General features: G+C 34.7%; 1 protein-coding gene across 9 annotated transcripts in view; it reads right to left on the reverse strand.

Annotated features, from left to right (window-relative positions):
- Positions 1-27,613, reverse strand: part of TBC1D32 (TBC1 domain family member 32) — a 243,140-nt gene that overhangs the window by 190,174 nt on the left and 25,353 nt on the right. For 6 of the 9 annotated variants that reach the window (XM_074187466.1, XM_074187468.1, XM_074187465.1 and 3 more), the window contains 2 exons: positions 27,098-27,166; positions 3,352-3,477 (listed from right to left, as the gene is read on the reverse strand). In XM_074187466.1, the coding sequence (XP_074043567.1) occupies positions 3,352-3,477; positions 27,098-27,166 (195 nt within the window). Of the gene's footprint in view, positions 1-3,351; positions 3,478-19,790; positions 19,830-27,097; positions 27,167-27,613 lie in introns of those variants that run through there. The other 3 variants (XM_074187471.1, XM_074187470.1, XM_074187472.1) reach the window with 2 other exon arrangements.

Raw genomic sequence — 27,613 nt, forward strand, 5'->3', positions numbered from 1 at the left:
AAAGTTAATATTAAAAATCTGATTAAATTGTGTAGTTTTTACAGGCATGAGGCAGCAAGGTACTACATTTAGTGTACAGAACACTAGCATATACTTACCAGAGTGGATATGAAATAAAATGACAAAATATTTATGTACTTTATATTTTAACTAATTTTAAAATTTGTACAAATAAAGTATATACAAATATTTAAAATTTATTATAATTAATATTGCAAAACAAAGGAAATTTCTGCTTAACTTTGTCCATCATCTGAACCATTTTTTTTAGGTTTTTTTGGTAAGGCAAACGGGGTTAAGTGGCTTGCCCAAGGCCACACAGCTAGGTAATTTTTAAGTGTCTGAGACCAGATTTGAACCCAGGTACTCCTGACCCCAAGGCTGGTGCTTTATCCAATACGCTACCTAGCTGCCCCACTGTCTGAACCATTTTAATAACAAATCCCACAATTTAAATCTGTCAAAATACATGATGACAGTTTTATCTAATTAAAAAATTCAAGGGGCAGCTAGGTGGCATAGTGGATAAAGTACCAGCCTTGGAGTGTGGAGTACCTGGGTTCAAATCCGGTCTCAGACACTTAATAATTACCTAGCTGTGTGACCTTGGGCAAGCCACTTAAACCCATTTGCCTTGCAAAAACCTAAAAAAAAAAAAAATTCAAGAATTCTTATTTGTAACTAAATTGTTGATTCAAAATTATTTGTTTACATTTTTAAATTTTATTTAATATTTTATGTTCCCAATTACATATAAAAACAATTTTAACATTCTTTTCTTTCAAATTTTGAGTTTCATATTCTTTCCCTTCATCTCTCTTCCAATGAAAAGGCAAGCTAATAACAAAGATTATACATGTGTATTCATGCAAAACACATTTCCATCTAAGTCATTCTGTAAAAAGAAAATAAACAACCACAACAAACAAGAAAAATAAAGTAAATAAAAATATCTTTGATTTGCATTAGGCTCCACCAGTTGCTTCTCTGGTGAGGGACATCACCTTTCATAACTTCTACAGAACTGTCCTGGACAATGGAATTGCTGAAAATAGTTAAGTTATTCATAGTAGAACATAATACAATGGTGCGATTAGTGTGTAGTGGTATCTTGGCTCTGCTCAATTCACTTTGGATCAGTTCACATAAGTCATTCCATGATTTTCAGGAATAATGAACATCCTGTTCATCCGTTCTTAAAGCACAACAGTCTTCCACCACAATCATTATACAACATGTATAGCCATTCCCCAAATGATGGACATATTCTCAATTTCCAATACTTTGCCACCCCTAAAGAGCTTTTATAAATAATTTTGTACATATAAGCCCTTTTCCTTATGTATTTCATGTCTTGGGGACACAGACTTAGTAGTGCTATTGCTGTGACGAAGAGTATGCATGGTTTTATAACCCTTTGGGTATTAATTCTAAATTGTTCTTCAAAATGGTTGGATCAGTGCACAATTTTGCCAATAGTACTTTAGTATTTTGATTTTCCCTCATAAGCACCAACATATGTCATTTCATTTTTGTCATATTAGTTAATCTAGCAGGTATGAGTTAGTATATCACTTTCATTTCTCTAATCAATAGTGATTTAGAGCATTTTTTCATATACCCATAGATAGCTTTAATTACTTTATCTGAAAAAAGCCTGTTCAGACTCTGACCATTTATAGAGGAATGATTTTTATTTCTATAAATTTGACTCAGTTTTCTATTTGTTTAAGAAATGAAGTCTTTATCAGAAAAAATTCACTGTAAAAATTTTTTGTCATAGTACTGATGGACCAACTATATATTTCCTTCTATCCTAATTTCCAATTTATCATACTCTCTCTCCTATTATTCTATTACCAATGTTTTTCTTCTATTACCTTGCCCAAACTGCCCTCCCTTCTATTAGCTCCCCCTCCCCATCCTTCTCTCATTCCTGTCCCTTGCTACTTTCCAGTATAGTAAAATAGATTTCTATACTCAATGAGAGTAAAGTTCATGTGCTCCCCTCCCTGTTTCCCCCTCCATTGTAAAATCTCTTTCAAGTCTCTTTGATGTTAGATAATTTATTCTGCCTCTTCTTCTCCCTTTCTCCAAGTGCATTCTTCTTTCTCATCTCCTTTATAAAAAATAATCATACCATCATATTCAGCCAGCATTGAATGTATATGTATACTCCTTACAATCCTAATCAGGAGAAATTTTTTTAGAAGTTATAAATATGATTTTCCCATGTAGGAATATAAATAGTTTAACATTATCAGTCTTTATACTTTCTTTCCTGTTTACATTTTCATGCTTCCTATGCATCTTGTATTTGAAAGTCAAATTTTCTGTTCAGCTCTGGTCTTTTCATCAGGAATGAATGAATGAATGAAAGACTTTTATTTCAATGAATATCCAATTTTTTTCCACTAAAGGATTGTACTTAGCTTTTCTGGGTAAGTGATTCTTGGGCAATTCTTCTTTTCGAGACATTCCTCACTTCATTTGATTTTTCTGCCTCTTTTATCATTTGGTCTATTCTGGTTTTTTAGGTGTTATCTTTTCAGTCCTGGATTTATGACATGAGTCACTGCTCCCCTGTGGCTTCCAGCTCTGTTGTGTTAATGTTCCTCTTTCCACTGGTCCTAAGATCCAGAATTATGACCTAGACCCAAGTATAAATGCAACACAGTCCTGACCTTGGTGTCTGTAAATCTCCTTCTGACCCATTGTTTACCATCTGTGGGCTGAGAGCTCTGGAAATCACCAGTGCTGCCACTGATGCAGTTGCCCTGAGGTCACTCCCTGGTTTTTGTTAGGGTCAGGGTCTTGCTGGCACAGTCTATACTCCTCTCTTACCCTGGTGCAACAGATCTTTTCTGCTGATCTCCTAAGTTGTCATGGGCTGGAAAAATTGCTTCATTTCATTTTTTGGTGGGTTCTGCCATTCTTGGACCTCAAGATGAACTCAGGACCATCCTTCTTCCCCTGAAGAATACTATCTTCACTAATTAGAGAATTAAGCTACTTGAGAGGACAAATTATCTTGCTTTTTTATTTATATTCCCATAATTTAGAAAGTGCTAGGTTTGTGATGAATGCTTAATGTGTTTGTTTTTTAATTCAATGAATTTAGTTGATGTTGGAGGAAGCAAATTCTAAAGAGATGGGGTTCCAAGATTTTGATTACTGTTAAGAAGGCAAAAATTATCAATCTCTAAATTTTTAAATGCAGAAAATTACTCATTTTTTGAATTCCTCATTTATAAAAATAAATTCCATTAATGTAGAAAAAATGATATGCAATTTATATTAAAAAATAAAGGCATCTATATTTAACAGTTATATAAATAAATAACTCCTTACATTAAATGTGGGATCAGGATCTGAAAGAGATACTGTAAGTTTTTCACAAAGTGTAGTCCAGTTTTCACAGTTTAATATATCAGAAGGAGGGGCAGAGCACAATGTTTGCATTGCTTCAAGCCGCACCTATGACATCAGAAAAAAAAAGAAAGAAAGAAATAGACATTATATTAACATAAACCATGAGTATAGAACCAGAAAAATAAATAACTTTTAATAAAATATTAAGTAGTTGAGTTTGAATAATAAATTTAGAAATTTACTATAAAAGAAACTGGATCTTCTTTTAAAAAGTAAGCCTTGCAAGTCAGCTTCTTATACATACTAGCATGCATAAAAAAAAAAGCAAAAGCACACTAAAAGAAACTTCTTAATTAGAAATCAAGAGTAAAGTCTTCTAGACTACTATTCCGGTCAACTATAACTTTTTTGGTTTTATTGGGGGGGTTTTTTCCCAAAGCAATGGGAGTTAAGTGACTTACCCAAGGTCACACAGCTAGGCAATAAGTATCTGAGACCAGATTTGATATCATGTCCTCCTGTCCCCAAGGCCAGTGCTTTATCCATTTCACTTCCTAGCTGGCCCTCAACTTTTAAAAAATTTATTCCGATAAGATATTGAATAATATATTTTCTCCAAGAAAGGGTGGAGAGTAGAAAGTAGAAAAAAGTTAGCTACAGCTTAGAAAACTAAGCTGAGAGTTTTTCACAAAATCTGACCCTACCCAAAATTCTGTAGAAACAGCAGCACTCAAATCCAATGCATGAGCAAAGTGAAACCTGTCCCCACTCAGTGAACAATCTTCCTTCCACCTTAGTCTCCACACAAAGTAAAATTTCAAATTCTTCTTCTACTGAAATAAGGCTTGGGGGGGGGGGGGCAGTGCAAGTTTGTAAAATTTGAAAACACCTTATAACAAAAAGTTTCATTCCTAAAATGTCTTTTTTGATTGGTAAATAAATAAAAAATCTCTGAAAAGTATTTTGTCTTAACTCCTACATTCCTTGGAATGAAGAGAAGGGGGTGGGGGATGGAGTCAAGATGGAGGTATGAAAAAAGCCTTTCCTAGGAGTTCTCTCCAAAATATTTCAAAACCCTTAAAATTATGACTCTAACTAAATTTTCAAGAAACAGAACACACAGAAAGATCCAGTGAGGCAATTCTCCAGGCCAAGGTAACCAGGAAGACCAAGCGAAGGCTCTGTTCTACTGGGCTGGAGGGGACAGCAGTGCAGCTAAGATAATCATGTTAGAGTGAAGGTGTTCCAACCCTCTGGGAACAGCCCGCAGGGTACCTGGGTTCCTGGGAGCACTGGCTCCTGGCAGATGAAGCTGTTTCCTGATCTCCCAACCTATGGAACACCAAGCACAACTTGGAAGATCAGCAGGGAAACCTCTGCCAGAGCAAGGGCAAAGCCCAGGCCAGCATGGCCCTCCTCAGCACAGGCACGTAGCCTTGGCCCTCAGTAATAGCCCAGATCCCAGGAAATGGAAGCAGGCCCGCAGAGCAGCCCAGCAGGGATCCACTGGACAGCTGCTTCCAGAAAGCTCTGGTCAAGGAAGGTAAGGGGGTAGAGAAAGACTGTCAGGGTCTCTCCTCTGGCTCTGGGACAGGACTCTGGTGCTTTGTCCATATTCAGGCCCTGGTCACAGTCTGAGGCCCCCCACTGCCATACAGAAGAGACCCTCCTCACAGCTCCAGCACAGAGGGAAGGGATTGTGGTCATCCATAGACCAAAACACAGGCCAGGGAGAGGACTCAGAGCCTCTCTTAAGACCTTGAAGGAACTGAGGTCCTTGCAGGAAGGTATCCCAATAATACTCAAAAGCTTGGGAAGTACCCCCAAACCAGGGGACAGGATAGGGAAATGAGTAAACAGAAAAAAGGAACCTGGCCATAGACAATTACTTTGGTCCCAAGGAGGATCAAAATACAGTCAGAAGATAAGAAAATCCAAGTTTCTGTATCCAAAACATCGAAGAAAATAGAAGTTGGGCTCAAACTATGGCAGAGTTCAAAAAAAAGAGTTTGAAAATCAAGTAAGAGAGATAGAGGAAAAATGGGCAAGAGAAATGAGAGAGATGCAGGAAAAACATGAAAACTAACTCAGCAGCTTGGTAAAGGAGATCCAAAAAACATTGCTAAAGAAAACAACATGTTACAAACAAGTTTGGTCAAATGGAAAGAGCAGTTTAAAAAGTTAACAAGGAGAAGAATACTTTTAAAAAGCGGATGGGAAAGGAGATAAGAAAGATCTCTGAAGAAAAACAACTCTTTCAAATGTAGAATGGAGCTAAAGGAAACCTATTACCTTGTGAGGAATCAAGACACAATAAAACAGTATCAAAAGAATAAAAAACTAGAAGAACATGTGAAATATCTCACTGAAAAAAACAACTGACCTGGAAAACAAATCCAGGAGAGACAATTTAAAAATTAGTGGACTAACCAAAAGTCATGATCAGGAAAAGAGCCTTGACTTCATTTTTAAAGAATTTCTACAGGAAAATTCCCTGATATCCTAGCAGCAGAGAGTAAAATAGAAACTGAGAGAATCCACCAATCTCTTCCTGAAAGAGATAAAAAAAAAAACCTCAGGAATACTATAGCCAAGTTCCAGAACTACCAAGTAAAAGAGAAAATATTACAAGCAGCCAGAAGGAAACAATCCAAATATCAAAGAACTACATCAGGATTACACAGGACTTATCAGCAACTACATTAAGGACTCATAGGGTTTGGAATATAATATTCTGGAAGGCAAAAGAATTTGGAATGCAACCAAGAATCAACTACCCAGCAAAACTGAACATCCTTTTGCTAGGGAAAAGATGAACTTTCAATGAAACGGGAATTTCAAATGTTCCTGTTGAAATGAACAGAGTTGAACAGAAAGTTTGATCTTCAAGTACAGGACTCAGGTGAGGCATAGAGTGGGTAAATTATGAGGGATTTCAAGATGATGAACTGCATGTATTCTTCCATGGGAAGATGATACTGATAATATTCATATGAGCCTTCCCATTTATTTAAGAAGTTAGGAGCATATATATAGACAAGGTACAGGAGGGAGCTGAATTTGAAAGTATAATAAATTGTAAAAAATGGAATCAAACAGGTTAAAAGGATTGAAAAGGGGAAAATACTCAAGTATATTTTAGAGTTACCCATCTTTCTCCTACCCCCAGAAAATTCAAAATTGGGAGAAATCTGGTAATGTGTCTGAGAGAAATTATCCTCTATCTATCTTTATATCAAAAACTGTAAAAAAGATATAAATTAGAATAGAACAATAAAAGGAAGAAAATTCTTATAGTCACCTTAGATTTTTAATAGCAAAACTATAGCATCAGATCCACCTGACGTATATATAAACTATTAGTTAATTTGATTTTTTTTTACTTAAGAAAAACAAATTAGGGGTGGTTAGGTGGTACAGTAGATAAGAGTATTGACCTTGGAGTCAGGAGTACCTGAGTTCAAATCCAGCCTCAGACACTTAATAATTACCTAGCCGTGTGGCCTTGGGCAAGCCACTTAACCCCTTGGCCTTGAAAAATCTAAAAAAAAAAAAAAAAAATTACCAGTATCAAAAATTTTAAAGTCAATTCACAATCAATGAAGATAAAAGAACTATTTGAGGCAGTTATATGCCAATAAATTTGATCATATAAATGAATTTTTGTTTAATTTTTATGCCCAAAAACAAAACAACATAACATGAAACAGATTACTTATATAAACCAACCTCAAAAAACTATCAAGTTAATAAGTGAAAAAAGCAAGTAAATAAGCATTTGAGAGTCAGCCAGACATTGTACAAAGTGCTAGGGGATACAAAGGGAGGTAAAAAATAGTCCCTACCTTCAAAGAGCTCAAAATCTAATATGGGAGAAAACCCACAAACAAGTATGTACAAGCAAGCTATATATAAAATAATTAAGAAATGATGTTATCTTTCCATCCTGAAGAAGACCATGACATCAGGAAGATGATGCCATGTCAAGCTCATGAATTGTATTTGAGTGAGGGGGGTGCTGTATTAAGTCACCAGGCTCCCACTTTCTCCTCCAGGTGCATTTGGATCCAATGGCGAGATATGAATCAGGAAGCTTGGAGATTGCCCTGATTCTGAGGTAATTAGTGTTAAGTGACTTGCCCAAGGTCACAAAACTAGTAACTATCTGAGTCTGAATTTGAACTCAGGTCCTCCTAACTTTAGGGCCAGTGCTCTACCCACTGAGTCACCTAGTTGTCCTAAGAGAAAAGATGCCAAAAATAAGAATTGGGAAAGGTTTCCTGTGAATTGTAAAGCTTATTATTAGAATAATATTATTATATAATAATTATATTAATATAATTAATTATATATTAATATATTATATTAATTATATATTAATATAATAATTATATTAGTATAATTATTGTTATAGAATAATAATTATTATTAGAAAATAAGGAAAGATAAGAAAGAGGAAGCACATTACAGATAAGGTGGAGCACTAGGAAAAAATACCCAGAGTGAAGAGACAGTATTTTGTTTGTAGAAGAGCAATGAACAAGAGTCACTGGATAAAACAGTATGTTGTAGAGAATAAGGTGTAAAAAGGCAGGAAGGCAGGGAGGGGGCAGGCAGTTGGGGAAGAAAATGTGAAAGAATTTGGAATGCCAAATAAAGAACTTTGCATTTGATCCTGGGAGTGACAGAGAGACACTGAAGTTTGTTGAGCAGAGAGTAGCATAATCAGACCTGTTCTTTAGGAAAATCACTTCATTGGCTAAATAGAGGGTGAATTGGAGTGAGAAGTGATTTAAAGCGGGCAGATTCATCAACTGGCTACTGCAGCAATCCAAGCATGAACTGATAAAGGCATATGTCAGAGTGGCGGCAGTGACAGAAGAGATAAGGAGGTATATTCCAGAGATACTGCAAGTGACAGACCTTGGTAATAGAGTGGATATGAAAGATCAAAGCAAGAGTTAAGTAGTCCAAGATGACACCTAGATTGTAAGCTTGAGAGACAGGGAGGATGGCAGTTTCCTAGATAGCAATAATGAAGCTAGGTGGAAGGTAGGGTTTAGAAAGAAAGATGAGTTTAGTTTTGGACAAGTTGAGTTTAATATTGTCTATAGAACATCTGGTTCAAGTTGTTTGAAAGGCAATTAGAGAGGTGAGATTGGACATCAGAGATGAGGTTACAGCAAGATAAGTAGAGTTGAGAATCATTAAGGTTGGGATGAAAATTAAATCCACGATAATAATGAGATCACACTTTTAAAGAGTTTAAAGAGAAAACAGTCCAGGACAGAACTCTGGGCAACTCCTAGGGTTAAAGGTCATGATATGGATAAAGATCCAGAAAAAGAAACTGAGGAGAGATAAGATAATAGGTAAGAGAAAAATTAAGAGAATGATGTCCTGAAAAACTAGAGAAGTATCAAAGAGAAGAGAGGGATCAGTAGTAATAACTGTTGAAAGATTAAGGAGAAATAGAATTAAGAAAAGGCTATTCTATTAAGACATCATTGATAACTTTGAAAAGAGTAAGTTCAGTGGAATGATGAAGTCAGAAACTGAATTGTAGGTGTAAGAGCATGAAAAGAGTTTTTCCTCAAGGAGTTCAGCCACAAAGGGCAGAAGAGACAAAGGGAAATAGCTGGGATGGAAGATAGGTGCTAAGGAAGAAAACAGTGGACAGGAGAGACTGAAGATAAGTGAGAACCAGAGGAGGTGGGAAGGAAGAGGTGCTCTTGTGCAGATAGGGATTTGCTTTAGTAAGGAAGGACACTACTTCTTAAGAGACAAGGTAAAGGAAATACTGGCATACTGTATCTGAGTAAATATGAGTAAAATGAGATAAAGAAGAAGGGGGGGGAAGAGGAAGCACAGAGTAGATAACTGCTTTCTTACTATAAAATATGAGATGAGGTTCTCAGTCGGGAGAAGAACTATAGGAGGTCTGAAGATGGATAAAAATGTTTGGAAAACTCAGTGTAAAGAATAGGGTGGGAGGGTGGAGTCAGGATGTTGGAATGAAGGCAGGAAATCCCAGTAGCTCTCCCATGGACCACTCCAAATGCATTTCAATAATGACTCTAACAACTAACTTCTAGAGTGGCAGAATCAACAGAAAGACTGAAACAATTTTCCAGGCCAGGGAAGGATCTGTTACACCAGGGTTAAAAAGGGCCACAGAACAACCCTGGCCACACTGGCAGAGCAAACCAGCTCCAGCCATCCAGGAATAGCCCAAAAGGCTCCTGGGCCCATGGGGGTGCCTGGGTCAGAGGCAGTGGCAGCCCATGGACTGCCAAGGACAACTTAGAATGTCAGCAGGAAAACTAAGTTACATCACAGTGATCATGAAATCCAGTCCATTGCAGGCTTTAGTTCAGGGCCTGGCCCCAGGAAGCAGGAAAAAGTCTAGGGAGCCCCCAAACAGCTGCTTCTGGAGCACCTAGCCTACATAGAGTAAGGGGAACAGGGGAGATTGCAGAGGTTTCTCTCTGCTATATCTGAGGCATCATTCTATTCTCAGATCCAGGTTACAGTCTGGGGCCCCAATCTCAGGAAAAGGAACTTTATTACCATAGTGGAACAGAGACTGACCTCACAGCTCCAGGGCAGAGGAGAGTGCTTGTGATAGTCCACAAGCCAGGAGAGCAGTCAGAGCCTCTCAAAAGACCTTAGAGGTATTGAGGTCCTGGGGGTAGGGGTCCCTGAAAGTAGCTATAAAAAGCCCTCAAAAATTGGGAAAGTGTGTCCTCTACCCTGGAAGCAGAGCCTCATTTTAACAAAACTTAAAATCAAGTCATAGGCTGGGGAAATAAGTAAACAACATAAGAAAAAGAATCTGATCATAACCATTACTTTGTTCCTTTGGAGAATCAAAATACACACTCAGAAGATAACAAGGTCAAAGCTTCTGTATCCAAAGTATCCAAGGAAAAATATGACTTGGTCTCAGGCTCAAAAAAGATTCTAAAATTCAAATAAGGGAGGCAGAGGAAAAATTAGGAAGAGAAATGACAGCAAGGTAGGAAAACCATGAAAATCAAGTCAGCAGCTCAGTGAAGGACATACAAAAAAAAAGCAATAACATCTTAAAACATTGTACAAAACAAGAAATAGAACACATTATAAACTGCAAAATGATTTTTGACTGTATTAAATTAAAAAGTTTTTGCACTAATAAAATCAATGCTGCCAAAGTTAGAAGGAATGCAGAAAAATGGGAGAAAATGGGAAACAACCTTCACAACTAGTACTGATAAAGGTCTCATTTCTAAAATATATAGAAGACTGCATCAAATTTATAACATTGCAAGTCATGTCATTCCCCAATTGATAAATGGTCAAAGGATATGAACACATGGTTTTCAAATGATGAAATTAAAGCTATATATAACCATATGAAAAATGTTCTAAATCATTACTGATTAGAGAAATGCAAATTAAAACAACAATGAGGTATCATCTCACACCTATTAGCTTAGCCAAGATGAAAAAAGGGAAAATGATCAATGTTGGAGAGGTTGTGGGACATTGATTCATTGCTGGTGGAATTATGAATGGATCCAAACTTTCTGGTGAGAAATACTGAACTATGCCCAAAGAGGAATAAAACCATTCATATACTTTGACCCAACAATTCCAATTCTGTCTATAGCCAAAAGAAATTATAAAAAAATTACATGTTCCAAAATATTTATAGCAGCCCTTTTTGTAGTAGCTAAGAATTGGAAATTGAGGGGATGTCCACCAGTTGGGAAATGGCTAAACAAGTTATGGAACGTGAACACCATGGCATACTATTGTTCTTTAAGAAACCATAAATCGTCCAACTCTAGAGATGCATGGAATGACTTAGAGGATCTAATGCTAAACTAAGGGAGTAAAATCAAGAGAATAATGTAAACATTAACAACAATACTGTGAGATGAACAAACTTGATGGAAGCAGCTCCTCTCAGCAGTTCAGAGCTAGGACACCTATATAATGATTGGTAATGGACTATATTAGCCCCAACCAGAGGAAGAAAAACAAAACACAAGAAAAAAAAATCTTACCGAATCTGAAGAACACTTTATAAAAATTATCTCTTATGAATATCTTTCCCTTAATTCTAATTCCTTATACTGAAAATAACTTAATAATCTGTAAATGTTTATCAAAATATGTATGTGCAATGCTTACCTGATTGTTCACCATTGAGGGGAGGTGAGTGGGAATGGAGGGTGGACGAAAATTTTGTAACTTAAAAGTACATATGTTCATATGCATGAAAATAAATTAATTAATAAAAAGAAAAAAATCATTTTACATCAAATGGAACAAGTAGTCCAAAAAAGGCCAATGAAGAGAACAATACCTTAAAAAAGCGAACTGGCCAGATAGAAAAGGAAATACAAAAGTTCTTTGAAGAAAATAATTCCTTCAAATGTAGAATGGAGCTAAGGAAAGCTGATGAATTTGTGAGAAATCAAGAAACAAAAAAACAAAACCAAGAAAGGAAAAGAGCCTAGGCTTCACTTTTCAAGAAATAACACAGGAAAATTGCCCTGATATTCTAGAAACAGAAATAGAACTTGAGGAAATTCACCAATCACCTCCAGAAAGAGCTCCCATAAAAACTTCCAGGAATATTACAGCCAAATTCCAGAATTACCAGTTCAAGGAGAAAATATTAAAAGCAACCAGAAAGAAAGAATTCAAATATCATACAATTACAGTCAGAAAAACAGGTCAAGGAGAAAATATCATAAGCAAGACAAAAGTATTTAACAGCTTCAATCACTCCCTCCAGGCTCAGGGATAAGGCCTCAAACAAAGTCACAAACACTCCAGCAAAACCAACCAGCACCTCCTACTGGGCAGTCGCAGAAATTGCACACAGTGAGCAAATCCTCTAGCACCCCCTACTGGCCAGCTGGAGATATTGCACTCAGTGAGTAAAGCCTCCAGGGATTCCAGCACAAAACCTCTGTGAACCAGCCCCTCCCCAACGCAAGGTCTTAGGAAAAATGAAGAAAGGTCAGTGGAAAGGAGGGTTCATAGAAAAATTCTTGGAAGGAAATGACCTCTGAGGAGAATACAATCTGGTCTCCAGCAGAAAAGACTTCCTTGAAGAAATAAGGAAGGAGTTTAAAAATCAATTGGAAAATTTGGGAGATTCAATAAATACCTTGCAACAAGAAAACAAATCATTGGAAAATATAATTGGACAAATACAAAATAAGAATAATTCTCTCAGATCCTCAATTGGACAAGTACAATATGAGAATAAATCTCTCGGATCATCAATTGGACAACTACAATATGAGAATAATTCTCTCAGATCCACAATTGGGCAAATGCAAAAAGAAAATAATTCTCTCAAAACCTCAACTGGTCAAATGGAATGTTCTTTCAAAAATAGAATTGACTAAATGGAAAAGGAGTTGCAAAAGGTAAATGAAAAAAACTCCTCTCTTAAAAAAAAAAGAATGAGCGGGCAGAGCCAAGATGGTGGCATGAAGACAGCATTCCCTGAGAACTCCAACCCACCAAATGCCCCAAAATCAAAAGATGGAGTCTAACCAAACTTTAGCAAGGCAGAACCCTCAGAAAGACTGAGTGATACATTTTCCCAGTCCAAGATAACTTAGAAGTTCCAAGGAAAAGGTATGCTTCACCAGGACTGGGGGTTGGGAAAAAAGATCCGGAGCAGCCCAGCCCTGCGAAGCCCAGCCGGGCACAACCCAGAGATCACCCACAAAAGCTTGAAGGGCCAGTGAGAGAACTCTACTGCACATGGGTGAGTGTGGAGCAAGGAGCAACTGGCAGCTGAGCCTTCAGCAACAATCAGGAGAAAGCAGCCTGCACCCCCAGAGACAGTAAGGGAAGTCTGCAGAGATTTCTCTGCTCTCCCAGGGGTAGGACTCTATGGTTTACCTACACTTAGACCCAGGTTGCAGTTTGGGTTTCCATACTAAAATAGCTGGATTCTGCCTTATAGCCCCAGGGCAGAGGGAAGTACCAGAGCATCTACATATCAAAGCACAGGATAGACAGCATAAGACCTAGGAGGAATCAAGGACCCAGTGGGGTGTTCCCAGCAAAAAAACAAACAAACAAAAAAAAAAATCCCAAAGCCTAGGAAGTGCTTTAAATTAGTCTTGGGCTGAGGAAATGAGTAAACAACAGAAAAAGAAGAATCTGACCATAGAGAATTACTTTAGTCCCATGAAAGTTGAAAACACATACTCAGATGATGACAAAATTGAAGCTTCCATATCCAAAACCTCCAAGAGAAATAGAAAATGGGCTCAGACTCTGGCTGAGCTCAAAAAAAGACTCTGAGAAGCAATTAAGAAAGGTGAAGAAAAAAACTGGGAGGAGAAATGAGAGCAATGCAGAAAAATGAAAACCAAATCAAAAGCTTGGTGAAAGATATACAAAATAAAAAATACTGAGTAAAATAATGTTAAAAACCAGTTTGGGCCTAATGGAAAAAGCAAAACAAAAGGCAAGTGAGAAGAATGCCTTAAAAAGCAGAATTGGCCAGCTGGAAAAGGAGATAAATAATGCTCTCTGAAGAAAATAACTCCTTCAAATGTAAAATGGAACTAAAGGAAGCTGATGACTTTGCAAGAAAGCAGGAAGAAATAAAACTCTGACAAAAAAGTCAAAATTAGAAGAAAATGTGAATTATCTCATTGGAAAAACAACCGACCTTGAAAATGGATCCAGAAGAAATAATCTGAAAATTATTGGACTATCTGAAAGCCATGACCAGGAGAAGAGCCTAGACTTCATTTTTCAAGAAATAATACAACAAAATTGCTCTGAGATCCTAGAAGCTGAGGGTAAAATAGAAATCAAGAGAATTCACCAGTTACCCCCTGAAAGGGATCCTAAAAGAAAAACTTCCAGGAATATTATAGCCAAATTCTAAAATTCCCAAATCAAAGAGAAAATTCTAAAAGCTGCCAGAAACAGACAATTCAACTACCAAGGTTCCATAGTCAGGATTACACAGGATCTGGCAGCATCTACATTAAAGGCTTGTAGGGATTGGAATATGATATTCCAGAAGGCAAAAGATCTTGGTTTACAACCGAGAATCAACTGCCTAGCAAAACTGAACATCCTCTTTCAGAGGAAAAGATGGACTTTCAATGAAATAGGGGACATTCTAACTTTCCTATCAAGATGACCAGAGCTGAACAGAAAATTTTATCTCCAAGTACAGGATGCTGTTGAACCATAGAGGGAGTGGAAAAGAGGAACTAACTTTGAGGAACTTGATGCTGTTGAACTATTTGTATTCCTGCACAGGAAGAAGATATTGATAACTCATGAACTTTCTCATTTATAAGAGCTGTTAGAAGGAGCATATATATACAGGACATAGGAAGGAGATGAATATAATGATATGATGTGGTAAAGGGATAGAGTCAATGGGTGATGGGGGAAAGTAGTGGGAGGAAGGAAAAGGAGATGAAGAAGAAGCTGAGAGATTTCACATAAGAGTCAAGAAAAAACTATTTTCATAGGCATGGAGGGGGGGGAATGCAAGGGGGAATGAGTGAGCCTTCATTCTCATCAGAAATGGCTCAGGGAGGAAATGACATACACACCTAATAGGGTGAGGAAATCTGTCTTGCCCTGGAGAATGATGGGAGGAAAGGGACAGGATGAGGGGAATGGAGTGGGGGGGAGGGAAGAGGGGAATAGGTGATAGAAGAGAGGGAAGGTTGCAGGAGAGAGTACTCAGATGCAACACACTTTTGGACAGAGCCAGGATGAAAGGAGAGAGAGAATAGAATAAATGAGAGTAGGGAGAAATAGAGTGGAGGTACAGCTAGTAATAGCAACTGAGGAAAAAATATTGAATTTCTCTGGTGGACTAATGATAGGGAAAGCAACTCACCCCAGGGACACTGCCATTGAAATCTGAACACAGACTAAAGTATATTTTCTCTCTCTCTCTCTCTCTCTCTCTCTCTCTCTCTCTCTCTCTCCATTATTGAGGTTTCCAATCTTCTTGGGGAGGGAGGGGGTTTATGTTTAGTCTTATAAAATTCAATTTACATCAATGTATGGCATGGAAACAATGTAGAGACTGTCAGACAGCCTTCATTGGGAAGAGAAGGGAAGAGGGTGGAAAATTGTAGAATTCAGAGCCTTGCAAAAATGATGGGTACATATTACTATTGTATATAATTGGAAAACAAATAAAATGTTAAAAATTGAAAAAGAAGAATGGAGTCTGCTGAAACTAATGACTTCAAGAAACAGCAGGAGCCTGTTAAACAAAATCAAAAAATAGAAAAAATAGAAGAAAATGTAAAATATCTCATCAGCAAAACCACTGACCTTGAGAATAGATCGAGGAGGGCAACCTGAGAATCATTGGACTTCCTGAAAACATTGAAGAGGGGAGGAAAAAAAAAAGTCTGGACTTAATATTACAGGATCTAGTGATGGAAAATTGCCCTGAAATCATGTAACCAGAGGGCAAAGTAGTTATTGAAAGAATACATCGATTCCCCCCACACACAGAAAGAGAACCTAAAATGAAAATACCAAGGAATGTTGTGGCCAAATTCCAGAACTATCAGATAAAAGAGAAAATCCTGCAAGCAGCCAGAAAGAATTTAAATTCCAAGGAGCCACAGTAAGGATTATGCAGGACCTGGCTGCATCAACATTTAAGGGATTGAAGAGCCTAAAAGGAGATATTCCCAAGAGCAAGGGAGCTAGGAATACAGCCAAGAATCCACTATCCCGCAAAGTTGACCATTCTTTTTCAGGGAAAAAAATGGACATTTAAAGAAATTGGAAGAATTCCAAAAATTCCTGATGAAAACAGCAGAGCTAAATGAAAATTTGGACGAACAGGAGGTTCAAGAAACACATGAAAAGGTTAAAAAAAAAGGGAATAAAGGAAAAAACTTGATCCAATAAGTTGAAACTAGCTATATCCAAGAATGGGAAAAAAAAGATTCTCATAACTCTTGAGAATTTTAAGTCAAACAGAGAGAATATACCTAGCCAGAAGTGAAGGACACTCATGACTTATCCATGAGACTGCTATCCAATTGGATGAAACTGGCTGTAAAGCTACTTGGGAGAAAGACTCTAATAACTCTTAAGAATTATAACTCTATTAGACAGAATATACTTAGCTTGAGTGATGGATACTCAGAATTTTCTATGAGTCAGAATGATTTTAAAACACCTCCTCCTCCTTAAAGAGGGGGACAGGAAAGAGATGGGGGAGGGAGGGGATTGAATGGAGTAAATCTCATTATATTAAGAGGTAAAAAATGACCTCTATGGTAATAGAGGGGAAGAAAGGAGGAGATGAGAACCACCCAAATGTTCTCATCAGACTTGGCTTAAAGTTAACTTATACATATACTCAGTTAACTTAAAAACCATCTAACCTTTCAAGTATTAAAAGGGGGGAAAAGAAGAGGGGGGGCATGGAAAGGGAAGGGGAGAAAAAAGGGGAAATAACAGAAGGAGAGGAAGGGAAAGGGGAAAAAGAGAAAGGGGAAAGAAAGGGGGTAGTATTCAGAAACAAAATACTGGGGAATAAGGATAAAGGCATGGGGAAAGGGGGAAAATGCAAACAGAGGGAAGATAGCATGGAGGGCAATAAAGAGTTAGTAATTATAATTGGAATATGAATGGGATGAATTCTCCATTAAAATATAAGCAAATAGCAGAGTGGATTAAAAGCCAGAATCCTACAATATGCTGTTTACAAGAAACTCATTTGAAGCAGAGAGATACTTATACAATACAGGTAAAAGCTTGGAGCAAAATATATTTTGCTTCAGCTGAAGTGAAAAAAGCAGGGGTGGAAATCCTCATCTCAGACAAAGCAGCTGCAAAAATAGACAGTGTTAAAAGAAATAAGTTAGGAAACTACATCCTCCTAAAAGGTACCACAGACAAAGTAATTTCAATACTGAATATATATGCACCCAATTGGATAGCACCCAAATTCTTAGAGGAGAAGCTGAAAGAACTACAGGAAGAAATATGCAGCAAAATTCTACTAGTGGGAGACCTCAACCACACCTCTCAGATCTAGATAAATTGAATCATAAAATAAACAAGAAAGAAGTTAAGAAGGTAAATAGATTGTTAGAAAAAGTAGATATGATAGGCTTATGGAGGAAATGGAATGGGGATAGAAAGGAATATATCATTTTCTGGGCAGTACATGGCACTTACACAAAAATTGATGATGTATGTACTAGGGCATAAAAACCTAATGATCAACTGAAGAAAGGCAGAAATAGTGAATACATCTTTTTCAGATCACAATGCAATAAAAACCATATGCAATATTGGGTCAAGGAGATATAGACCCAGAACTAACTGGAACTAAATAACCTCATTTTAAAGAATGAGTGGATCAAACAACAAATTATAGAAAGAATTATTTTATCCTAGATAATGACAATAATGAAACAACATAAAAACCTAGGGGATTCACTCAAAGCAGCTGTAAGGGGATATATTATGGCTTTAAATTGTTGCATGAATAAATTAGAGAAAGAAGAAATCAGTGAATTAACATGCAAATGAAAAAAATTAGAGAAAGAACAAATTTAAAATCCCCAATTAAATATCAAATTAGAAATTCTAAAAATGAAAGAAATTAATAAAATTGAAAACAAAAAAAACTATTGAATTAATAAATACAACCAAAAGTTGGTTTTATGAAAAAAAACAATAAATTTGATAAACCTCTGGTCAACTCCCAACTCCATGCCAATAAATATAACAACCTAAGTGAAATGGATGAATATTTACAAAAATATAAGTTGTCCAGGTTCAATGAAGAGGAGATTAAATGCATAAACAACCCTATCTCAGAAAAAGAAAATCAACAAGCCATCATTGAACTCCCTAAGAAAAAAATCTCCAGGGCCTGATGCATTCACAAGTGAATTCTACCAAACATTTAAGAAACAATTGCTACCAATTCTACATAAACTCCTTGGAAAAATGGGGAAGATGGAACTCTGCCTAACTCTTTCTATGAAATCAATATGTTTCTGATACCTAAACCAAGAATAGTAAAAAAAAAAAAAATTAAAGACCTATCTCCCTGATGACTATAGATGCAAAAATCTTAAATAAAATCTCAGTAAAACAATTACAACAAGTTATCACTAGGATAATACTTTCTGAACAAGTAGGACTGATCCCAGGAATGTAGGGTTGGTTCAATATTAGGAAAAGTTAGTATAATCAATTATATCAACAACAAACCTATCATAAATTATATGATAATATCAAATAGATGTGGGAAAAGCTTTCGACAAAATACAGCACCCATTTCTACTAAAAACACTAGAGAGTATAGGAATAAATGGACTGTTCCTTAGAATAATAAGCAGTATTTCTGTGAAACCATCAACAAGCATTGTATTCAATGGGGAGAGACTAGAGGCATGCCCAATAAGATCCGGGTGAAACAAGGATGCCCATTATCACTACTACTATTCAATATCTTATTAGAAATGTTACCTTTAGCAATTAGAGAAGAAAAGGAAATTGAAGGAATTAGAATTGGGAAGGAAGAAACAAAACTCTCACTCTTTGCAGATGACATGATGCTATATCTAGAGAATCCCAAGAAATCATGCAAAAAACTACTACAAACAATCAGCAATTTTATTAAAGTTGCAGGGTATAAAACAAACCCTCATAAATCCTCAAATTTCTATGACTAACAAGATACAGCATGAAGAGCTAGAAAGATAAATCCCATTTAAAGTAACCTCAGACAATATAAAATACCTGGGAGTCTATTTGCCAAGGCAGACTGAGGAACTTTTTGAAAACAAATACAAAACACTTCTCATACAAATTAAATCAGATTTAAATAAATGGGCAAACATCAACTGCTCATGGATAGAGCTAATATAATAAAAATGACAATTCTACCAAAACTAAACTACCTGTTTAGTGTCTTACCAATCAAAATTCCAAAAAAAAAAACTTTAATGAGTTAGAAAAAGTTGTAAGTAAATTCATATGAAGAAATAAAAAGTCAAGAATTTCCAGGGTGTAATGAAAAAAAGTACAAAAGAAGGGGGCTTAGCTCTACCTGATCTAAAATTATATTATAAAACATCAGTCATCAAAATTGTCTGCTCTTGGCGAAGAAATAGAGTGATGAACCAGTGGAATAGACTAAGTAAAACATCAGGAAATGATTATAGTAATCTGTTATTTAATAAATCCAAAGAGTCCAACTATTGGAATAAAAACTCTCTCTTTGATTAAAAAAGTGCTGGGAAAATTGGAAGTTGGTATGGAAGAAACTTAGATTAGACCAACACCTCACACCCTATATCAAGATAAGCAGGATTTACATATAAAAAAACAATACTATAAGAAAATTAGAAGATCAAGTAGTTTACCTGTCAGGTCTACGGAAAGAGAAGCAGTTTATGCCTAAGGAAGAGATGGAGAACATCACTAAAAAAAAAACGAGATGATTTGGATTACATTAAATTAAAAAGCTTTTGCACAGACAAAACCACATATTTTATAAAAAAGTCACTCCCTAATTGACAAATGGTCAAAAGGCATGCTAAGACAATTTACAGATGAGGAGATCAAAGTAACCCATAGTCATATGAAAAACTGCTCTAAATCATTACTTATTAGAGAAATGCAGATTAAAGCTTCTCTGAGGTACCATCTTATATCTTATTGTCTGATCTTGCTACCTCTTATAATTTATGTTTCTTCCATAAGGATATGACTTCTCCCCCATCACACTCAATTTGGATCAATTTATATACCATGGAAACGACGTAAAGACTGACAGATTGCCTTCTGGGGGGGGGGGGGAGTAAGATTAGGGGAAAAATTATAAAATTCAAAATAAATAAAATCTTTAATAAAAAAAGTCATTCCCCAATTGATGAATGGTCAAAGGATATGCAAAGGCAATTTACAGATGAGGAAATCAAAATGATCCATAGTCATATGAAAAATTGCTCCAAATCATTACTTATTAGAGAAATGTAAATTAAAGCATCTTGGAGATACCACCTTACATCTCTCAGACTGGCCAAGATGACCAGAAAGAACAATGATCAATGTTCGAAGGGATGTGGGAAACCTGGGACACTAACACATTGCTGGTGGAGCTGTGAATTCATCTAAACTTTCTGGAGAGCAATCCGGAATTATGCCCAAAGGGGCAACAAAAAGAGTGCATACCCATTGATCCAGCAATACTACTACAGGGTCTATACCCTGAAGAGATGATGAAAAAGGGTAAAAACACCACTTGAACAAAAATATTCATAGCAGCCCTGTTTATGGTGGCAAAGAATTGGAAATTGAGTAAATATACTTCAAATAGGGAATAGCTTAACAAACTGTGGCATATGTATGTCATGGAAGACTATTGTTCTATTAGAAACCAGGAGGGATGAGAATTCAGGGAAGCCTGGAAGGATTTGCATGAAATGATGCTGAGCAAGATGAGCAGTACCAGAAAAACACTGTATACCCTAACAGCAACATGGGAGTGATGATTAAACTTAATTGACTTTCTCATTCCTTCAGTGCAACAACCAGGGACAATTTTGGGCTATCTCCAATGTATCTCTGTATCCAGAGAAAGAATTGTGGAGTTTGAACAAAGACCAAGGACTATTACCTTCAATTTAGGAAAAAAACTGTTATCTTATGTAATTTTTCAATCTCTCATATTTTATTTTTCTTCCTTAAGGATATGATTTCTCTCTCATCACATTCAACAGAGATCAATGTATACCATGGAAATAATGTAAAGACTAACAAAATGCCTTCTGTGGGGTGGAGGAAGGGAAGCAAGAATGGGGAGAAAATTGTAAAACTCAAAATTAATACAATCTTTCTAAAGGAAAAAAATTTACATGGATCTTCAAAAAATAATATAAAACAGGAAAAGGGAAAGAAAAGAGGAGGGCTGATATAAGGGGTTCAGATTGAGGGAGGTAGTATTCAGAAGGAAAAAAACACTAATGAGGAGGGATAAGGTGAAAGAAGAAAGTAAAGTAAAAAACTGAGGGGAGATATGAAGCAGGGGAATAAAGAGTAATTAGAACTAAGAATGTGAATGGGATGAACTCTCCCATAAAATGAAAACAAGATGAGAGAGTATATTAAAAATCAGAATCCTATATAATACATCGTTTACAAGGAACACACTTGTGGCAGAGAGATACAAACAGAATAAATGAAAAAGGCTGGAGCAAAATATATTATGTTTCAGTTGAAGTAAAAAAAAAGCAGGGATAGCAATCCTGATCTTAGAAAAAGGAAAAGCAAAAATAAATCTCATTTAAAGGACAAGAAACTAAACTACATCTTCTTAAAAGGAATTTTAGATGATAAAGTAATTTCAATACTAAAAAATATGCACTAAGAGGCATAGATTCTTAGAAAAGAAGTTAAATGTGTTAAAGGAAGACATATACAACAAAACTATTTTGGTGGAGGATCTCAACCTCTCTGTCTCAGAAGTAGATGAATCTAAGCACAAAATAAATAAGAAAGAAATTAAAGAAGTGAATAGAATTTCAGAAAAATTAGATATGATAGACCTCTAGAGAAAATTGAATGGGAATAAAAATAAATATATCTTTTTCATTGTGGCACATGGCACCTAGAAAATATTGACCATGTATAATTAAGGCATAAAAATCTCATAATCAAATGCAGAAAGGCATAAATATTATATGCATCATTTTTAGATCATGATTATGCAAAAAATCATGTGTCATGAATGGTCATGGAAAGATCAACTAAAATTTAATTGGAAACTAAATAGACTTATTTTAAAGAAGGAGGTGATCAAACAACAAATCATAGAAATGACTAATAATTTCATCTATGACAATGATTAAAAATGAGACAACATACAAAAACTTGTGGGGAAAAAAGCTAAAGCAATTATTAAGGGAAACTTTGTATCTCTGTAAATATAAAATAGAGAAAGAGATCAATGAATTGGAGACAAAACTGAAAAAGCTAGAAAAAAGTACATATTAAAAAATTTCCAATTAAATACCACATTAGAAATTTTGAAAATCAAAAGATAAATTAATAAAATTGAAAATAAGAAATTGGTTTTAAGAAAAGTTCAATAAAATAGATAAAGCCTTTGGTAAATCTGATTTAAAAAAAGAAAGAAAACTAAATTATCAATATAAAAAAACAATAAAGGTGAATTCACCAATGAGGAGGAAATTAAAGGAATAATTCAGAGCTATTTTGTCCAACTGTAAGATAATAAATCTGACGATCTAAGAGAAATGGTTGAATATTTACAAAAATATGAATTGCCCAGATCAATACAAGAGGGAAATTAAATGTTAAAATAATTCCATTTCAGAAAAATAACTTGAACAAGTCATGAATGAACTCCCCAAGGGAAAAAAATCTCCAGACGGATTCACAAATGAATTCTACCAAAAATTTACAGAATAATTCATTCCAATTCTATATAAATTATTTGAAAAAATAGGTGCCAAATTACTCCTATAACACCAATATTGTGCTGATGCCTAAACCATGAAGAGTCAAAACAGAGAAAGAAAATTATAGAACAATTTCCCTAGTAAATATGGATGCAGAAATTTTAAGTAACATAATAGAAAAAAGAGTTTTCACTAAGATAATACACTATGATCAAGTAGGATTTATAGCAGGAAGGCAAAGTTGGCTCAGTATTAGGAAAACTATCAACATAATTGACCATATCAATAACAAAAGTAACAGAAATCATAAGATTTTGAGAAAAATCTTTTGACAAAATACAGAACCCATTCTTATTAAAAAAAAAAAAACTAGAGAGTAGAGAAATAAATAGGCATAAATAGGAGAGTTCTTTAAGCAGTATCTATCTAAAACCATCAGCAAGTATTATATGAAATGGGGTTAAGCTAGAAGAATTCCAAGTAAGATCAGGTGTGAAAAAAGGATGCCCATTATCACCACTATTATTCAGTATTGTATTGAAAATATTAGATTTACGAATAAGAAAAAAAAGAAATCAAAGGAATTAGAATGGGCAATAAGAAAACAAAATTCTCACTCTTTGAAGATGATATGATGGTATGCTTGGAAAATTCTAGAAAATCAAATTAAAAGCTACTTGAAACAAACTTTAGCAAAATTGCAGAATATAAAATCAACCCACATGAATCATCAGTATTTTTATATATTATTACCAACAATGTTCAATAGCAAGAGATTAAAAAAAAAAGAAACTCCATTTAAAGTAGCTGTAGACAACATAAACTAATTGGGAGTTGACCTGCCAAGACAAATTCAGAAACTATATGAAATCAAACACAAAACATTTTTCATGCAAATAATATCAGATTTAAATAATTGACAAATTCAATTGCTCTTGGGAAGACCAAGCTAATATAATAAAAATGATAATTCTATCTAAACTAAAAATACATATTCAGGGCCATACCAATCAAACTACTAAAAAATTGTTTTATAGTGCTAGAACAAATAGAGACAAAATTCATCTGAAGGAACAAAAGGTTGAGAATATTAAGGAAATTAATGAAAACAATGCAAAGGAAAATGGTCTAGCTATAATAGCTCTAAAATTATATTATAAAGCAATAGTCATCAAAGCTGGGTAATGCCTGAAAACTGTGGTATATGAATATGACAGAATATTCCTGTTCTATAATAAATTATTAGCAGTGGGATAGATTAAGTACAAAAGAAACAAAAGTATGAAATGACTATAGTAATCTAATGCTTGAAAAACTCCACCTTTTGTGTTAAGAATTCATTCTTTAACAAAAACTGCTGGAAACACTAGAAAATAGTATGGCAGAAATTAGGCTTATTCCAACATGTCACACCCCATTCAATGATAATGTCAAAATGTATATAGGAGTTAAGACATAAATGGTGATATCATTAGCCAGCTAGGAAAAGAAGGAATAACTTATCTGACAAATCTAGGAAAAACAGAGGAGTTTATGGCCAGATTTCAGAAAAGTCTAGAAAGACTGACAAGAACTGATGCTGAATGACATGAGCAGAACCAGAAGAATATTGTGCACATTAAAAGAAACAATGTGTGATGATCAAGTATGATGGACTTGCTATTCTTAGCAGTACAATAATCAAAGACAATTCTAAAGGACTTCTGATGGAAAATACCAAGTACATTCAGAGAAGGAACTATGGTCTGAATGCAGACAAAGCTTACCCTTTTGATTTTTTAAAATTTGTTCTCTCCCTCTCAGTTTTTTTTATTTTGTTTTGATTCTCCTTTAATTACATAATTAATATGAAAATATGTTTAACATAGTTATATATGTTTAGCCCATATTAGATTCCTTTCTGTTAAAAGAATGGAGAGGAGAGAGGAGGAAGGGAGAAAAATGTGGAACTCAAAACCTTATCAAAAATGATTGTGGAAAACTATCTTAACATATAGTAGGAAAAATAAAATTTTTTTTTAAAAAAAAAGAATTGTTGGACTTCCTTAAAAGCATGATCTGAGAAAGACCCTGAGCATCATATTCAAAGACATTAGCAAGGCAATATCTTAGATGTGGAGGGTAAAAATTAAAATTGAAAGAAGCTACCCAGCACCTTATGAAAGATATCCTAAATGACAACTTTATTAATATTACTGTCAAATTTATATTTCAAGCATCATAAATGTGAATAGAAGAAGCTCACCCATAAAACAGAAGCAGACAGAATGGATTAGAAACCAGTTACCAACAAAATGTTTCCTACAAAAAAATGGCGTAAACAGAATGATATACACAGAGTTAAAATAAAAGGCTGAAACAGAATCTAAGATGCTTCAAAGGAAAAATAAATTAATTAATTAATAAATGAAGGCTAACATTTAAGATATTAGACAAAGCAAAAGGAAAAATAGATCTAATTAAATGGACAACAAAACTACATTTTGTTAAAAAGTACCATAGACAACAAAGTAATATCAAAAAGTTTTACAGAAAGTTTTTCTAATTAAAAACTTCATTTCTCAAATATATAATGATTTAGAACTGAATCAAATTTATAAAACTAGGAGAGAGATTGATAAATGGTATAAGGATATAAACAGGCATTTTTCAGAATAAGAAATAAAAGCTATCTATAGTCATATAAAAATGTTCCAAATAAATATGGATTAGAGAAAAGCAAATTAAAACAACATTCAGGTACTACCTCAGATCTATCAAAAATGAATGCTGGAGGGGATGAGGGTAACTAGGCTATAATAATAAACTGTTAGTGGAAGAGTAAACTGATTCAGCCATTCTGGAGAACAATTTGTTACTAGTTGCAAAGGGCTATAAAATCACAAACTCTTTGACTTAGCTATAAGACTATGCAAACTCTGACTTATCAACACAACTAGATATATATTCCAAAGAAATTAAAGAAAAATGAAAAAATTATATAGACAAAAATATTAATAGCAATTCTTTTCATAGTGGCAGAGAATTAGAAATTAAAGGGATGCTCATCAATTGGGAAGTTGTTGAATATTTTGTAGCATATGATTACAGTGCAGCATTATCATGCTGTGGGAAATCATTAGAGGCATGGTTTCATAAATACCATGACAAGACCCAAATGAACTGATACAACGTGAGAACTGATATTGAAGGGAGAAGAACTGGAAATCATTGTGCACAATAACAGCAATGGTGTAATGATTATCAATTATGAAAAAAACTGGGATATTCTTCTCAATACAATAATTTAAGAAAATTACAAGATAATGATGAAAAAATGCCATCCACTTCCAAAGAGAGAATTGATGAAGTCTGAATACAAAATGAAGTTTAATTTTTCACTTTTTTTGCTTTTAAAAAATGCTAATATAGAAATATATTTTGCATAATTTCATATGTATAACTGATATAATGCTAATCTTCTCAGTGACTGGGAGAGAATATGGAATTCAAAATTTAAAAATAAATGAATGTAAAACAATTAACTAAAAATAGAAAAAATATGAACTGGCCCATACAGAGGAGATGTAGAATGAATAAAAGTATCTTTTTTAGGTTTTTTTTTTTTGCAAGGCAAATGGGGTTAAGTGGCCTGCCCAAGGCCACACAGCTAGGTAATTATTAAGTGTCTGAGACCAGATTTGAACCCAGGTACTCCTGACTCCAAGGCCGGTGCTTTATCCACTGCACCACCTAGCCGCCCTACAGTATCTTTTTTTTCAACCAATTTTAAAAGAACTATTCCAACTACACGGGAATGATAAGATTTCAAGAGATGCATGTAGATCTTTAAATAAACAAGTCAGAAATTCAAAGTGAAGGTAGACTCTTCTTGGTGGGAAACTATGAGTGTGAAATATTGTATATACTATCAGACTTGATGTATGCATTGATTATTATTTTAAACTATTTTCTTCTCTTTTTTACAATTAATGATTAGAAATGGTAGGGAAAGAGGAGGAATATATTAATTAAGGTGAAATTAAAAATAAGAGAACATTAATCCCTACTATTTCTTCCTAAGGAATTGCATGAAATATCCTAAGATTTTAATTTGATAAGATATATGAAAAGAAGAAATATGAGTTAGTCAGACTAAGGTTGGCTATGATGATGAATTACATGCTATTTTGTTTTCCTCGTGTCTATAACTTATTATTTATTTATAATATACAAAAAAGCTTTATGATTTTTTCCTTTAAACATACCTCTTTAGGTTGCCCAGGATCCAGTTGTTCTAAAAGCAATTGCAATTTTCCTTGACTGAATTTATAACTCTGAAAAATATATTAAAATACATGAAAAAATTTCTAATCAGTACTTTAAGGCTTGAATTTCTAGGTATAAAATTAGATGAATAAAAAATGAGCTATGATTTTCAGTCCCTGGAACAAGGTTTCAGGCATATGAATACTATCATTATTTTTAAATTACAGTTTGCAGAAAGCTACTAGATTAAGATGATATCAAAACCATATTATTTTGGCCAAACGATCTGTAATACATATGTGACAAACACAAAATATTATTTAAGAAAATAGCTGAAATTCAAACATAAAAGGGTCTAAGCAGTTTTAGAGATTTTTTTTTAGTTGTTGGTGTGTAATAATCCTTCCTTTGTTCTTTTATTTCCATTATCTCTCCCACTCTTCCCACTTCCGTAATTATAATTCTTTAAAGAAAGTATAGTCATATGAAGACAGGTTTATGGCAGACTACAAGAA

Source organism: Macrotis lagotis, chromosome 5 (genome assembly GCF_037893015.1).
Source record: "Macrotis lagotis isolate mMagLag1 chromosome 5, bilby.v1.9.chrom.fasta, whole genome shotgun sequence".
Classification (NCBI taxonomy): domain Eukaryota; kingdom Metazoa; phylum Chordata; class Mammalia; order Peramelemorphia; family Peramelidae; genus Macrotis; species Macrotis lagotis.